Below are 18,382 nucleotides of genomic sequence, written 5' to 3' on the forward strand. Positions count from 1 at the left end.
GTGACCTCAAATTATCAAGATCGAACCTACAGCATCAACAAGGTCAATGTATGCTGTAACTTCAACATCACTAAACACCATGTAAGGTAAATATCTGCCTACAAAATCTTCAAGGTCATACAGAGGCCAACAAACGACACCACGTCCACACCTATGTCTACAACTTCAGCGTGGTCTACAAATAAACTTATTGAAACATTCAAAGTCAAACTTTCGCCTAAAAAAACATCATGGCGTTTCGTTATATTGTCTTAGTCTTTCTCATTTGTATACATTAGCGTTTGTCTTCATCCGACTTTTGTTTTCGTTTTCGTTTGTTCTGAGCATTGACTTTCATTGGCGTAATTTGTTCAGAATAGTGGTATTCGTTGAAATTTGTCATGAACACTGGCATCCGCTGACGTTTGTCATGAATATTTGCGTCCATTGACTTTTTTCATGAACATTGGCATCCATTTACGTTTGTCATGAATATTGGCATCCATTGACGTTTATCATGAATATTGGCGTCCATTGACTTTTTTCATGAACATTGGCGTTCATTGACGTTTGTCATGAACACTGGCGTCTATTGACCTTTGTCATGAATATTGCCGTTCATTGACGTTTGTCTGGATTATTGGCATCCATTGACGTTTGTCTGGGACATTGGCATCCATTAACGTTCGTCTTGAACACTGGTATCCATTGACGTTTGTCATAAACATTGGTATTCATTGGCGTTTGTCATAAACGTTGGTATCCATTGACGTTTGTCATGAAGATTGGTGTCCATTTTATCTTTGTCATTGGCGTCCATTGACTTTTTTCATCAACATTGGCGTTCATTGACCTTTGTCATCAACATTGGCGTTCATTGACCTTTGTCATCAACATTGGCGTTCATTGACCTTTGTCATCAACATTGGCGTTCATTGACCTTTGTCATCAACATTGGCGTTCATTGACCTTTGTCATCAACATTGGCGTTCATTGACCTTTGTCATCAACATTGGCGTTCATTGACCTTTGTCATCAACATTGGCGTTCATTGACCTTTGTCATCAACATTGGCGTTCATTGACCTTTGTCATCAACATTGGCGTTCATTGACCTTTGTCATCAACAACATTGGCGTTCATTGACCTTTGTCATCAACATTGGCGTTCATTGACCTTTGTCATCAACATTGGCGTTCATTGACCTTTGTCATCAACATTGGCGTTCATTGACCTTTGTCATCAACATTGGCGTTCATTGACCTTTGTCATCAACATTGGCGTTCATTGACCTTTGTCATCAACATTGGCGTTCATTGACCTTTGTCATCAACATTGGCGTTCATGACCTTTGTCATCAACATTGGCGTTCATTGACCTTTGTCATCAACATTGGCGTTCATTGACCTTTGTCATCAACATTGGCGTTCATTGACCTTTGTCATCAACATGGCGTTCATTGACCTTTGTCATCAACATTGGCGTTCATTGACCTTTGTCATCAACATTGGCGTTCATTGACCTTTGTCATCAACATTGGCGTTCATTGACCTTTGTCATCAACATTGGCGTTCATTGACCTTTGTCATCAACATTGGCGTTCATTGACCTTTGTCATCAACATTGGCGTTCATTGACCTTTGTCATCAACATTGGCGTTCATTGACCTTTGTCATCAACATTGGCGTTCATTGACCTTTGTCATCAACATTGGCGTTCATTGACCTTTGTCATCAACATTGGCGTTCATTGACCTTTGTCATCAACAATGGCGTTCATTGACCTTTGTCATCAACATTGGCGTTCATTGACCTTTGTCATCAACATTGGCGTTCATTGACCTTTGTCATCAACATTGGCGTTCATTGACCTTTGTCATCAACATTGGCGTTCATTGACCTTTGTCATCAACATTGGCGTTCATTGACCTTTGTCATCAACATTGGCGTTCATTGACCTTTGTCATCAACATTGGCGTTCATTGACCTTTGTCATCAACATTGGCGTCCATTGACGTTTGTCATGAATATTGGCGTCCATTGACGTTCGTCTGGAACATTGGCATCCATTGACGTTTGTCTGGAACATTGGCTTCCATTAACGTTCGTCTTGAACACTGGTATCCGTCATAAACACTGGTATCCATTGACGTTTGTCATAAACATTGGCGTCCATTGACGTTTGTCATACACATTGGCATTTGTTGATGTTTGTCTTGAACACTGGCATCCGTTAACATTTGTCTATAAAAATAAGAAGTCTATTTTGGGCTGTATAGAAGAACGTATTCAATCCTTTCACTTCAATTCCATTTGTATTTACAGTGCTGGGATTTGATTAGTATAATATTTATGATCTGCCATACAAAGTTTGTCCATACCAGGAAGATCTGTCTGAAGACTTGTCCTGTCACTCGGCATTTAAAGATGTCTCGTTCTTTATTTTTTTCCAGTATGAAAACAGGAACACTATATATAGGATTCTATATTCAAACCGACATTTTGAAGATGTTTTCATTGGGTTTTTTCAACGTCAATGTTATAGTATATATGATGTAACTCTACTTGTCTAGCTACCCTCTCCGTTGTCTTCCTAAGACCCGCCTCGGACGACTCACTGCCGCTCCCTGTTGCAAAATGTGTAAATTCGTGGACAATTGCAAAGCAAATCATCATTGATGAATCCACCTGTCACCCATCTCTTAACGAATCATTTGCTTATATTCCATTTTACACATTATTCCCTGATGATACGGGTTGGTTCTCTATCATCAGATAACTCAATTGGTGGAACATCCATTTCATGTTCTCGAAGTACCGTGCTTGAAACCATAGTCTAGTCATATATTTTCTACTTTGCTTACCATTAATGCATGTGGTAAATTTGTTTCAAGTGAGGTGAATATTTAAAAAAAAAGATGTTGTCTTAAACAAGATAGCGAGTTGAGTCATCGAAAGGCTTTCGACTGAATTGTACTTCAGTTTGGCATGCTCTTCACTGTGCTCCTTTGGTGTGGTTTCTTTCCTTCTCTTTTGTGTGTTCTTCCCTTTAGGTATGCTGTTCTTACTTTCCCTTACGGAACGCCATTTTTCTGGTATGTTTATCTCCAATCCCTGAAATATGGTGTGCTCTCTCCAATCCCTTGGTTTATCCTTTAGTGGAAAGCAGGGTGGGTGTTCTCGTAACCTCTTGGGTTCCACTGTTGCCGGTTTCCATTTCTAGGAGCTCTCCTACTGAGATGATTTGTCTTTTACAGTTTGGTAAGCTTGGGTGAATTTAAGTCATGGCATGATCTACCTATACATAGTCTAATCAAGTCAACTCTTCGTCCTCGTGTAAAGCATGCTAACTCGCTTAGTGTTGGCTCCATATATATAGTGACGCCTCTAAACATGTGAAGTATTAAACATGTATAGATGTGTCTTTATATATTTATAGAGCCAAAAGCCTGTGGTTTTAGACAAGGATTTGTCGTAGTCGGACTTGCATAAGTAACTTGATTCGGAATATTGTGTTGGACAGCTTTTCTTCGGTTCTAGCATTCTATAGATTGTCAACATCGTCTACATCATAGGATCCTATTAAGGTATCTTTACTAAATGGCGATTTGTGGCACATGGATCTTTGATCTGTGGTAGAACTAAAGTCAACCCTCTCCGTCCAGCTTCTGGATCTGCTGGAAGATAAAATAAAGTACATACAGTACATATTCATTGTGTTGATATGACATTCAAAGCAAATGTATAACTTTGTATACACCCATAACATACAAATATTTAGTCTTGCTCAAGTCTTAGAAATTCATACTAACAGTCAGGCGAATATGTATAAACATTACAACACAGAGTTTATGCACTGTTTTGTTTGTTTTAAATGTCTTGTGTTTGTTTAGATGGAAACATACCTGCAGATACCTTCGCGGTAGGTTAGCCTTTGGCTAAGCATGTTACCCTCTTTAAATAAAGTTTTATTATTATTATTAGACACTAATAACGCTTTAAAAATGCTAAATGAAATTGTAGACTACCACCTGACCGTATGTTCCATATTGTAGATATCATGAGCTTTGTCTACCAAAAATCATTTTAAGCTATTTTTGTACTTGTAAAATTAAACCTATGCCTTGTAAGAATTGTAATTCTCAAAATGTTGGTATTTTTTGGTGGCGAATAAAATATTAAAACTTTGTTGATGCATGAGTATGAAAATTACGGTAAATATCCTGAAATTCTTTAATATAAATGAAAGTAAGATTAACCATGGTGTGTTTCAGTGTACACCCATTACATATATCGTATAATACTGGGACTAATTGCAAATATTTACAGTTTGCGTTGAAATGGACTCAATAATCATGTTTTCTAGCATTAACATTATCAGTGTATAATGATAGTACAACACGTGCGGCGATTCTGTTGTTACGCGAATAGTCGCTGGCGTAGCAATGTGGGGTCATGACCACACTTTCGGTGGGAACATATGAATGACTCGATTCCAATCAGATGTTCAATCGAATTCGTTGACGATGACGCTAGAGAAAAAAATATGGGTATTTAAATAAAAAAAAATGTGCAACTGTTGCGAGAATAAATAATGTTCATTTACGTGGAAATATAAGGAATATATTTTTATTTTGTCGAGGTTATGAGGGTATAATGATAATGGAGCCCGTGTAAATTTTATGTTACCTATTCCTTAAATCCTAATTAACGAGTATTTTTCCTCTAAAAGTGGATTTTTTTACACGTAAAATATAGGTAATGCAAAACAATTTCTGACTGTGACAATTCAATGACGTCATTAAACTTTTGACCACATTCATTGTGACGTCACAGTCAAATAACCATCGCACACCTGTTATGATATCACTTCTCAGTCACCCCAAAAAAAGTTTTATATTTATCTAAAAATAATATAAGTTACAAAGGTATACATGAAAACTAATCAGTAATCTACATTGCAGAACCTGTCTCAAAAGAAAAAAAAAGAAAACAAAGAAAAAAATAGAAGGTCTAGAATAAGGCAGCAATATAAAAATATAAAATAAGCAAATCAATTTGCGTCGTGTGAAAAAGCACCTGTTCCTGGCAATAAAAACGGGAAACAAAAATATATTTGGGTGTGTATTGGGCTACTTTTCTAATATACACCAACATACTAGTTATTTCAGATTATCGTTTGTTTTCTGTGAATGGAAATTATTTACATACCGGATATAAAATCGTACGATGATTTATACAAATGGGTACGTATAATTTATTCTCGAATGAAACAAATAAAAAGTGTATACACATATTTTTGGGTATTTATCAATTTCATGAAGAGTCTTATAAATAATATTTTTGCCGAAAGTGGATCATTGACATGTAGAACTACACAGTAGCTGCACGTTCTCTAAGTCAATGTATGCATTCTATTTACATTTAAATTGATTTAGTTTGATTTTTTTTAATTAAATCACTTTTTTTCATTAATTCGTCCAAGTTATGCAATCAGTTATAATTTCATCAAAAAGTAAACTGATAAAAGTCGTCTGCTGTAGCGTGTCATTTCAAAGTCTATATATATTGTTTATTGGCAGTGCCATGTGAAGAGATGTGTGGTCTATTTTTAGAAACAAGGTCACTGGAGTATTGCCACATAAAAGCATGTTCGCAGTTTCCTCAAAGAGTCACGTGATTGTTGTAATCCAATCATTATTAGAGTGTTGTTTATCTGTAAACAATTTGTTTGTTTGCTCCATGCTACAACGTTGGTGAACCCCGCAGACATAGGATGCCATCTTTGAAAGAAGTATTGATGGAGAGAAGATAACAGGGGACAAAGAGGGGCACGGGAATGTGTTATCGAACACGGAAGAGGTGGCGTCCGTGTTTTAAATGAGCCGGAGACATTTCTTTGTGCTGGAAATTATTTTTAGCAACGGATTTCAGACTAATACTGGATTATACAGTCGATTTCTACCTTGCTACCCCGGACCGATAGTGGATCGGTCTACGGTAAGTTCACATACACCGGGGCTGTGTGTAACGTTGTTATATTCATTCATGAATCGTGTTGGTTCAGCAATGTAAACGTGTTGTTACAACATTTAACAGCTATTTTAAGTACTTGGACGTCTCATCCCCCAATTTTAAACTTGACTGTGCGTTAACAATGTGCACATCCATGTTGATGTCAGAAAGTTCGGTATCTGAAGCAGAAACTGCCATATAAACATAACATAAATATTAAAATTCCTAGTATTTACACGTGGTTGTAATATGCAAGTACGATAAAGTGTAAATACCAAGCAATCGTGACGATTTATTGGGGTGAAAATGGGTATTAGCTGATTTCAAAATGGCCGCTCGTGGATTCACTCGAATTATTCAACGTTGTGATAAGAACAATGCTAATTAGTAGATAACAGCTTTATTTATGATAACGTAATCAGCTGATTGGTTATTGATCGACAAAATTATTGTTTATTTATCATATAGTTAGTATGGAATGTTAAATTCATGGTTGGGTGGTGTATTGTTCAGATGGCAAGGTTAAAATGCGGATGCCATCGGGTCATCGGGCGTCTTGCACGCGAAAAATTGACAAGTGTCGGTCACTAGCCTCGTTTTGATTTTCTGTGAAACGTGATCTGACTGCCTAATTTGCATCAGGTAATAAATATAAAGCACTTGACGTCAAAAACTGATGTGTGCTGCATCCTCCAAGTACGCTGCATACCGTACTGTCTGTAGGATCTCTGCCAAGTTTAACTCAATGTACAGGGGGGTGGGGAGCCGCCATCTTGCTAATCCCCAGGGGTGAGGGTCGCCTCGTGTAATGTGGCATTGAAGCGTGAAGTGGTAAGTATGGCATGTAGCATATCTAAATACTCGCAGTGACGCGTGCTACACAAAGAGAAAACCACATTGTAAGTAGCACTGTTAAAATAAGTCTACACATCGGAAACATGTTATGACAAGATGCATAATACTAGGCCTAGCAATGTTATTGACAAAATGTCAATATCTATAATAATTAAAAGATATATTCAATATATTGCATCCATCAAATCTTGGTTATAAATTGGAAATTCAGTAAAGTCAAATGAATTACAAAATTACAAAATCAAATTTCAAATATTGATAATGAATAATTTAAATATTTACCAGTGTGAGGAGAGAGCTTGATAATGTTACCAACTAAGTGTTGAAAATGGATCAATAGTATGTTCATGTGTACTGGAATCTCGAAAAAATATGTTCTCCAGATAATGTCATTAGGGACAACTAGTGAGGTCTCCTTCATCAGATGATAATTTCAAAAAGTAGACACATGGTGAAACAGACTGTTCGGTTATTTACCAGCATATATTTACATTCCGAATGCTGTTTCTGTATATGAACACTTGAAATGGGAACAACAAACATTTCACCATGAATTAACTATGAATGCAGTATGAAAATAGAGTTTTTGGCAAATTGATTTGATTTAAATTGATTATTAAATTGGTCAACATTTTGAGTATATTTATGAATTACTTGAATCAATATTTAAAAGCAAAATGTTTGTAGTAAGGTTTTACACTGATAATTATTACTCTGATTATCATCAGATAGTGAAAATGGAATACACCAACTTTGAGATACCAAAACGACATGCACATGGGTAATCGGATAGTGAAAATGGAATACATCGACTTTGAGACACCAAAATGACATGCATGGGTTATCGGATAGTGACAATCGTTTACGTCAACTTCGAGACACCAAAATGACATGCATGGGTAAAGTACAATTTACCATCAATAAGTTGCACCTTTCTGTGATTGTGACATAATACTTTGACATGATTTTGTCATGACGCAATCATCATAAGACAAGTTGAGACTTATCAAAGGTGAATCATGCTTTATCCACATTGTTTTGGTATCATATTTTTCATTATAGATCTCAATTCAAGTTATACCGTTATCAGTTACTATTGAGTACTGTTTCTATTGGATGTTGAACATGTTAACGTTGATTTAGTCCGCTAAAACTGACCATAACCGCAGACTCAAAATTTTGAGATTGCCTGTTTACGGTCAGCTACCTACTGCTCTTGAAAAGCTGGGGATTGTAGTACAAATCTGGTGATAGCAATTTTGGGAATTCTACATGGTTTGAGATCAAATATGCTTTTACAGGTAAAAGAAAATGTTTGGCATTCACTTTTATACATGTCATATCCTAACTCATCATTAACAATGCTATATATGTCCCTAGTTATATACGAGACGTCCAAGAATCAGTGTTTCGGTAGCCGTCTTTGAAGACTAAAAGTTAATTTTAACAGCCAATCAGAATTGCCGAATTTCACCGGAAATCAATCCCAGATGTCTGATTGGGTGTTAAAATTAACTTAAAGATGGCTAATGAAACACTGATTGTTGGACATCTCTAATATAACTAGGGACATAGCATGGTTTGTTTGTTTGTTTGATTAATAAATGTCCTATTTAACAGCTATGGTCATGACATAGCATCGATAATGTGATGAGTTTGGATGTGACATATATTAAAGTGAGAGCTAAATGTTTTCTTTTAACTGTCAAGACATCTTTGACCCCACATAATTGCTGTCACCAGATTTGTACTACAATCCCCAGCTTTTCAAGAGCAGTAGGTAGCTGACCATCAACAGGCGATCAGTCAGAATTTTGAGCCTGCGATTATGGTCAGTTTTAGCGGACTAATGTTGATTGTGATCATAATACTGTGAAATATTTTACATGCATATACAGTGGTACATTTGTTTTACTACTCTCAGGTTTATATTACGAGAGAATAATGGCTTCTACGGAGGAACTTCCTACTGAGGACATGAACAATGCACAGGAAGAGGAGGGGTAAGTTTTACTTCTCTCAGTACTAATCTCAAACACATACGGTACTTAATAACCTGTCATAGAGATCTTTATATATAGGCTATAAGGCCCTCCGTCTCTTACATACTTCATTACCTGTCATAGAGGTCTTATTTATATATAGACTATAAGGCACTCTGTCTCATACATACTCCATTACCTGTCGTAGAGGTCTTTATATATAGGCTATAAGGCTCTCTGTCTCATACATACTCCATTACCTGTCGTAGGGGTCTTTATATATAGGCTATAAGGCTCTCTGTCTCATACATACTCCATTACCTGTCGTAAAGGTCTTTATATATAGGCTATAAGGCTCTCTGTCTCATACATACTCCATTACCTGTCGTAGAGGTCTTTATATATAGGCTATAAGGCTCTCTGTCTCATACATACTCCATTACCTGTCAAAAAGGTCTTATTTATATACTGTAAAGGCTATAAGGCTCTCGGTCTCATACATACTCCATTACCTGTCGTAGAGGTCTTTATATATAGGCTATAAGGCTCTCTGTCTCATACATACTCCATTACCTGTCTAAAAGGGTCTTATAATATATACTGATTATAAAGGCTATAAGGCTCTCCGTCTCATACATACTCCATTACCTGTCGTAGGGGTCTTTATATATAGGCTATAAGGCTCTCTGTCTCATACATACTCCATTACCTGTCGTAGAGGTCTTTATATATAGGCTATAAGGCTCTCTGTCTCATACATACTCCATTACCTGTCGTAGGGGTCTTTATATATAGGCTATAAGGCTCTCTGTCTCATACATACTCCATTACCTGTCAAAAAGGTCTTTATATATAGGCTATAAGGCTGTCTGTCTCTTACATACTCCATTACCTGTCGTAGGGGTCTTTATATATAGGCTATAAGGCTCTCTGTCTCTTACATACTCCATTACCTGTCAAAAAGGTCTTTATATATAGGCTATAAGGCTCTCTGTCTCATACATACTCCATTACCTGTCAAAAAGGTCTTTATATATAGGCTATAAGGCTCTCGGTCTCATACATACTCCATTATCTGTCGTAGAGATCTTTATATATAGGCAATAAGGCTGTCTGTCTCATACATACTCCATTACCTGTCGTAGAGATCTTTATATATAGGCTATAAGGCTCTCTGTCTCATACATACTCCATTACCTGTCGTAGAGATCTTTATATATAGGCTATAAGGCTCTCGGTCTCATACATACTCCATTACCTGTCAAAAAGGTCTTTATATATAGAATAAGGCTCTCTGTCTCATACATACTCCATTACCTGTCGTAGAGGTCTTTATACATACAGTCAAACCTGTCTATAACGACCACTCAAGGGGAGACAGAAAAACGGTCACTATAGACAGGTTGCCTTTATAGACAGGTTGGGGCTTTCGTGCCAACCAATGAGCCAGTAAATAAAACAGAATTGTATCAATACAAAACAGACCTGCTACTGGATGTTTATATATATTTATTGCCATGCATTATTTAAGAAAAAATTGTGTCTATATATTTCCGTGATTTGTGTTCGTTTTATTTTAATGCAATCGGAAATTTCGATCATAACAAAATCAACTCGTTTTGATACATAATAGATTTTTTCAGCTATGAATATAATCATTACCTAATTACTGACTTCACATGGCCTGGAATTATCTGTGAACGATTATTTTCCGACAATGTATGTGTGTAATATTTTTTTACAACACATTCTCGCTGGCAAGTCGTATGTAATGTTACCGTGTAACCAGTTTTGACGGATTAATCTTGGAACATGAAAGATCGATTTGGAGGCGTTTTCTCACAATATACAGTCTAAAAACTATTAAGATCACAATGCAGGTACACATATTAACTTTCAGTAACATTTCTACCAAGAAATGGGGACCGTATGTTATTTATAAACACGTCGAGAATATACCCGGGTCACAACAGGCGATAATCCGACTGACTCTAATCGTAAAGAAGAAGAACGTAAATTTATTGGCCTCATTTGAAATAGCTTATGTACAGGCCATTTCTTAGTAGTGTTGGGAATCGGTTTGTAAAATGGTAATCGATCATCGGTTTAGGACAATTTACTAATTATCGATTTTATAATGGGATACTATTTATAGAAAGCTCTCCTATATTTATATATTTCACCTTTTAGTTTTTCTGAAGAATTTTATGAAAGATATCCACTGAACCAACAGTGTGAAGAACTATTTTTTTAAAATTCAAATTATTGAGTATCTATGATGTTAAAAATATTTTGAATGTGGTTTTGCACTGATATATAACATAATAAAGGTTCAGAACAGTATAAGATAAGCATGAGTTATCTCCCATTTTAATAATCGATTATTACCTTTCATATCGATAGTCTTTTGAAAAAATCATATTCGATCGATCATCGATTAAAATCGAGAATCGGTCCAACACTATTTCTTAGTAATAAAACAATGCTAAATATCGACAATGAATAACGGAACACTTAAATAAATCGGCATGTTTTATTTTGCCTACCGTATCATCGAGTTGTGGCTTCAAAATCACGCTTTACGAGTGATCTTTTCGTGCACACATGACGTTCGCGACCAAACATAATTTCGGTCTTTGATAGGCATAAAACTTAATTAAAACATCCCATAGGCTATAAGGCTCTCGGTCTCATACATATTATAGGCTTATATATATAAGGCTCTCTCGGTCTCATACATACTCTATTACCTAGGCTATAAGGCTCTCGTCTCATACATACTCCATTTCCTGTCGTAGGGGTCTTTATATATAGGCTATAAGGCTCTCGGTCTCATACATACTCTATTACCTGTCGTAGAGGTCTTTATATATAGGCTATAAGGCTCTCGGTCTCATACATACTCCATTTCCTGTCGTAGAGGTCTTTATATATAGGCTATATTACTCTCATCTCTCAGACCCGTAACGTTGAGTGCTTCTGCTTCCATTGTGGTTCAAAACAGCTAGTGAGAATTTGATATCATATCTTGAAATTTTTCAGTCAACCTTTGAACTGAATATTTGTAATTTGAAAAAATCTTCAGGCTTCAATTGAAAACTTGTGTTTCAGTGGCCATCAAGATTTTAGGGATAACGGGGTTGATCTACTCCAACAGTGTTAGAGGTTAACATGACAAGATACTTATTTTAGTTGTAATGACATCTATATTTAGCTGAACATCAATGGAGGCACCACTACTATTTGGCAATACAAATTATTAATGACATTGTTTGTGTATTTCAGTGATGTTGAATCCGAGTCTGTCCCTGTGAAGAGAAAGAGATCTTCAAGTGATGCAGAAACATCGGCTGATGATCAACCAGAGAAAAGGTTTGTTCTTAATGAATAAATAATGATAATTTAGCAAATTTTATATCAAAGGTCATATTTAAACAGAAGAAATATGTTAACCTGATCATCCAGATTCCATCCACATTATACTGCATTTCAAACTAAACTAATTTAGGCCCTAATTTTATCAACATTTCCTTAACAGAATTTTGTAAGTCGTAACTTGAAATTCTCCATAGAAGCATTGCATAAATGAAGGAAAAAATCCTAAACTAAGAAAGGGAACTTTATTTTACATAACTATACAGGAGAATTTTAAGTTCTGGAATTCCTTGAAGTTAGGGACTGTTGATGAAACCGACCTATTGATACATAGACTACATAGTGGCCAAATGTTTCAGGTACCACACCCACATTCACACTCTCATTTAGAACCTGATCTGAAGTTAATGGTTTGAGACTTGTTTAGTGCAACAAAACCAATATATGTATAGTGGACCCTTGATACATCCCCTATCCAAACCTTCCAGATTGATGTCAATTTTAGGAATTGCTGGATTCCATCTACTAATTAGTCCACAATCAAATCTGTTAACTAATATTTCTGTCCTGATTGTGAATTTCATCAACTATCGGCATCCACATTATCAGAGATCCACTGTTTTAAGAATATTTCAAATTTGTATTGATTTACTCTAGGAAAAAGTTTGGTTTATTGATAGCTATAGTCCACAAGGAATTTTGATTCTGGGATCCCTAGAGATGCTGCTTATAATGGTCTCATGAGCTTAGAAATGGTAGATCCCAATGTTACGCAGGGTTTGGTGATGTATATATCTATGACATGTGGGTTAAATCTTTATGCATGTACGTATATAAAAGTAATCTAGAAGGGAATGACATATGGTATGACATTGTTATGATAAATAACAGACAAACAAAACTGTCCTCCCTTATTAGAGTTAATTACTTTAAATTATCTTTGTGTTACATCTTGGATTATTTAGGACGAATAATGGGCCACATAACCAACAGAAATTATTTCAGATCAATTGTTATTTGGCCTTATTTTCAAAAAAATGGTATAGTCCTTGAAATTTCTTTAAAAAAATAAATAATTCAAACTATATGGTATGAACGATAGGTCTATTGACCTTTCTGTTCTATCTTATAAGCTCTTAATTCTATATATAGATCGGCTACGTTGTGATGAAGTAGGACTGAATTGTGACAGCCGTGATATTTCTTCAAGAGACAATCATGAGACATCATAGCTTGTATTGTTTTAATGATGTTATTTCATAAATTATTCATGATTTATGCAATTTATAGAGCAGTAACACATGTTCCTTACAACATTTATGGCTCAATTGTTTTACATTAATTCAAGTGTGATATGAGAAATTCTTTAATTCATGAATATTTTGCTAATGATATATATAATTCTACTTTTTGATTGTTATGTCTAGTTTAACTTTCATTATTTGCAGAACAAAGTCTGATGAAGAAGCCGAATCTGAAGTTTTACAAGGGAAAGAAAATGGCGAGGATAGTGCTTCAATGGACAATGCTATAAACGATAATGTTGAAAATTCTAAAGTAATGGAGGACAGGTATGATTCTGGTGAAATAGAAAAGGAGGAGGAAAAGGATGACAGTGATGAGAATAAAGATGAAAAAGAGGAAGGGGATATAGTTTCTAGTGAGGATAATAAAGATGACTCCGGCGATGTTAAAGAGGAGGAGGATAAAAGTGAGGAAACAGAGAAGTGTAATTCAGATGTGAAAGAGGAAAAGGAAATTGGTGCTACTGACAATAGTGATAGAACTTCAGAGGCAGTGAAAACAAATGGCGAGGAAAGTGAAAAAAGTGAGGATTCAGGAAATAGTGCAGCCTCCAAGGATGAGAAAAAATCAAACGAAAATGGTGGATCTTTGTCAAACAATTTACCACACAGGTCGCGAAAACGCTCCTCACAGCACACTGAAGTTAGAGTGAACGGTGTCAGTGAAAGTAACGATGACTCATCAACAGGCAAATCTGAGGATAGTGAAAAGGAAAATCGTCGGTTAGACATGGACATTCCGATGGATCTCAGTACTAAGTCAAACTCCACAACTAATGGCAATGACATCATAATGCTCTCCGATTCTGAATCTGAAGAGGAACCTTTGATGAATGGGGATATTCATGAACTCACCGCTGGTGAAATCCTTAAAAGACGTAAACTCATTAAGCATTTTGAATCCGAGTTACGTAACGAGGAAGCCAAATTAGTGCTATTGAAAAAATTGAAACAGAGTCAGTTGTCACATCAGCTACAGGAGCACACAAGTGTAAATAATAAACAGCCGGCGGTGAAACAATCTGCCTCTCAACCTCCACCTCTGGTACGTGGTAGTCAACAGCAGCAACAACAACAGCAGCCCCAGGCACGCCCAGCACATAGTCAACCTCCACAACTAATGAGGGGCAACCAGATGCCCCAGTCTGGTCGCACCCACCAACAGGGGCCACCCCCACTGGTCAATATGGGGGGTGGTCAGCGTGTCGATAATCGACGGTTACAACACATGGGTTATCAAAGTGGAATGGTGCCAGGTCAGTCACACCAGTCGCACGGGAGTCATGGGAGTATCATGTCAAACTACAGACAGAGCCAGAGTTCTCAGGCAGCACAAGCTGCCCAGGCCGCAGCTCAGGCGGCTCGCGAGGCTAGAGAGGTCGACAATCAGACTCCAGCCCAGCGGCAAGCTGCAGCCAAAATGGCCCTCAGGAAACAGCTGGAGAAAACTTTGTTACAAATCCCCCCACCCAAACCTCCACCACCAGAAATGAACTTCATTCCAAGTCTGGGTAGTCCAGACTTTATATCACTACTTGGGTTAGAAGAAGCTGTCAATTACATCATTGATGCTGCACTTATATCGAAAGGACAGAAAAACCCTGACGAGAAGATGGTTTGTAATCCATTCACATGTATTCAGTGTAACACAGACTTTACTCCGGTGTGGAAGCGCGAGAAAGCTGGGTCCAAGAATGTGATTTGTGAGAACTGTGTAACGACCAATCAGAAGAAGGCGCTGAAACAGGAGCACACTAATCGCCTGAAGAGTGCATTTGTTAAGGCTTTACAACAAGAGCAGGAGATAGAGAGGATGCAGTCCCAAACAACATCCTCCTCCTCATCAAATGGAAATTCTTCCTCTAATTCCTCAGCCTCACAGCAGCAGACACAGCCACAAGGTCACTCAACTGCCAATTCCTCGAGCAGTAGTGGCAGCAACTCCTCTGGGGCTCCCCCGTCCTCCCTTCCCTCGTCAGTGTACAAAGCTACGTCCGAGACAATCCGCCAGCATCAGAATTTCATGCAGGCCCACCAGGCCCATCAGACAGCCCTAAGGATGGGCCAGCCCTTAGGAATGGCCCCGTTTGCAGCTGCAGCAGCTGTAGCTAGAGGGGGTTTTCCCTATCAACTTCCTTATGGGGCCAAGCCATCAGATTTACAACTCCAACGACAATATCTTCTAGACATGATCCCAAACAAGGGCGCTATGTCATGGAGACCATGAATTTTAGGGACAGATAGTTTGTAGATTAATGACTTGCGATTTCTTGTCTCTCAATATAAGCTGCTTTATATTTTTAAAACTTATTTGATCATTAGTTATACTATAGAAGTATTTGGATTGGTTTTAAAGTTCAGACCAACTAATGAGTGCTTAAAAATTGTGTTTCTTTGATAACTCTCCATATTTATGAGTGACTAAATTTTTCACCAGAGACCCAGTGTTTGTCTCAAGATCTGATCTGAAGAGAAGATTTTCTTAGATATACATGACAAAAACAATGAATGTTTGATAATACAAAATTATGTTATTTAAAACAAGCATAATATCAATGTTACAAGAAAGTTTTTTGTATTTTGCTATTCAGCTTCAGAATGAATTGTATGGTTACACTTTCTTTATCCATTGATGGCTATATTGTTTAATATGTTTTGAAAGCTGAACTGCTTTGACATTGCTTTTAAAATCCATTCTCAAGTCATTGTTTTTCTAGAATTACCTTTTTATCTCCATGCGGATACTGTGAAAGGTTCAAATTCAAAACAACGAAATTTTCTGATTTTCATTGCATGTGTGCATCTCAAATTTAAGGATTATTGAATTGTTGTCGTACATGAAATGTATGCATACATAGATAACTGGAGTTAGCATTTTTCTTGCTTAATAGATTACAGGTAAGATTGAACTGGTCTTCATTTTGTATCCTAGAAACCAGAGTTCTATTTGTGGCAAGTTTGAGTTTCTTTGTTAGTTGGATGGGTAACCCAAGGCTTACCTGTTGATGATGGGTAACCCAAGGCTTACCTGTTGATGATGGGTAACCCAAGGCTTACCTGTTGATCAACTGCACAGATTTTTAAGTTAGTCATTTATTTCTTCTTTGACACATCTAAACATTAACATCATTTTGTTCATTCATAGAGATGACTGGTGTGGTCACACCATTGTGTTTCTGACAGTAAGATTTGTTCGTAGATGCTTTTGAACAATGGCTTAGTTTCTAATTCTTGTTGGACGAGTGTTTAATATATATGGTATATAATGATATCAAAGTTTCTTTTCTTTTATTTTTGGTAGATCTACACATGTACATCCATTGTACTGCATTATGTTAAAACATTTTCCTTTGAAAAATATGTATAAAAGTAAGAATTTCAAAAGAAAACATGTACCTCATATTGATCAGCAAAGGTTATGGCCAGCAGGGATAATTGTGTAAATAGGTCTGTGCTCCCATTGTTTGTGTCACCCTCCCAAGGAGAGCTGGTCTCGACTTCTCATGTAGTTCAATGGATCGTGATGTCAACAACTTTGCAATATTCATCATGTTTAAGTAATTGTATTAATTTATATATGGATGTGATGATGTGTTTTATGCCAAAAGTAACCTCAGATACAGTGTAAAATGAGATTTCCTTGTCGGGTGTCTTTTGAACAGAACTCGTTGTACATAGGAGTTGTTAGGTGTTCTGCACAGCAGTTTGTAAGCTGTGTTCAGTACATCCAGCGTGTACTAGGTACAATGTACATGGTATCTGGTGTTTTATCATGAGTAGTCAACATAAACTAAGGTTGTCTGAAAACTAATATTATTAATCCAAAATTTTTAGATCGCATGGAATTTTTGACATGTGGCACATTATTCTGCTTAGTGCTTGTTTACATCATTAAATCAGTGCATATGAGCCTAAGCCTCACGGGTTGGGAGAGTGGGTAGGAATTTGGCATTACATACATTACTACTGGTCACTACTGTATGATATCAATAGTGCTACCGACTTTACGCATTTTCCTAATCACTGTACATACATTTAGGTCTCTAATCATAACGCTGTAGTTTGTACAGAGTTTGTTTGGTAAAAATGGCTAGCGGTTGGTGCCCTTCTGTACCACTTTGTTTTATACAGATGAAGTGTAGCTACCCTAGACATGATTGGATATTTTAATGATAGGACCTATTCATAAGTTTAAATACTTTGTTAAATTAAAGCATTCTGTATTGTTCTTCAAAAGACTGTTAAAACTACATAATTTTATTTCGAGTATAGTTTTACTAGACTGAATGGAATTAGTATATTTGACATTATTACAAGGGAAATTATTTTGTATATTAACATATAATGTTTTGATTCTAGTCTATAATAATTTCTAGTTGAAGAATTTGAAGTTTAAAATTTCTGACTGGACTTCTTTGTATCTGCTGTGAACCTCAATGATCTTTCTTACTACCGTATACAGTACATCTGCACTAGTCAACTTATAGAAACAACATAACCCTCGACTCCAGCTCTTTCTGAAAAATTGATTTATATTTTAACATTTTGGATATGAACTTGAAAAAGTGTATGTCCATATTGTCGATATTTAAAATAAAAACCTGTCTTAGTTTCAATATGGTTGTATGTAAATCAAAAATAGTATTTATTATTACCATAGACATTTTGGGTATAGTTTATATGATGAGCAATACTGCGTGGAGCAAGCACCTGTTATCAGCTAATCAATATAGCCATTCATGACGTCACTTGGTCCTCTTCTGGAGTTTGTTGTTGTGTTCAAGACACAAGTGTCACATATTTGTACCAAACTGTATAGAAATTGTTATTTAATGACAAACATTGTAAAGTAAATGTTTGAAAATCAGCTTTTA

At 36.5% G+C, this 18,382-nt stretch overlaps 1 protein-coding gene across 1 annotated transcript; it reads left to right on the top strand.

Annotated features, from left to right (window-relative positions):
• The first annotated feature begins 5,704 nt into the window (after nucleotides 1-5,704).
• On the top strand, nucleotides 5,705-18,376 carry LOC138332960 (transcriptional repressor p66-beta-like). Its single transcript, XM_069281029.1, has 4 exons — nucleotides 5,705-5,977; nucleotides 8,772-8,850; nucleotides 12,115-12,201; nucleotides 13,653-18,376. Exons 2-4 carry the CDS (start codon nucleotides 8,792-8,794, stop codon nucleotides 15,733-15,735), a joined length of 2,229 nt encoding a protein of 742 aa, XP_069137130.1. The 5' UTR covers nucleotides 5,705-5,977; nucleotides 8,772-8,791; the 3' UTR covers nucleotides 15,736-18,376.
• The last annotated feature ends 6 nt before the right edge of the window (nucleotides 18,377-18,382 follow it).

The sequence above is a fragment of the Argopecten irradians genome, chromosome 10 (assembly GCF_041381155.1).
Source record: "Argopecten irradians isolate NY chromosome 10, Ai_NY, whole genome shotgun sequence".
Lineage (NCBI taxonomy): Eukaryota > Metazoa > Mollusca > Bivalvia > Pectinida > Pectinidae > Argopecten > Argopecten irradians.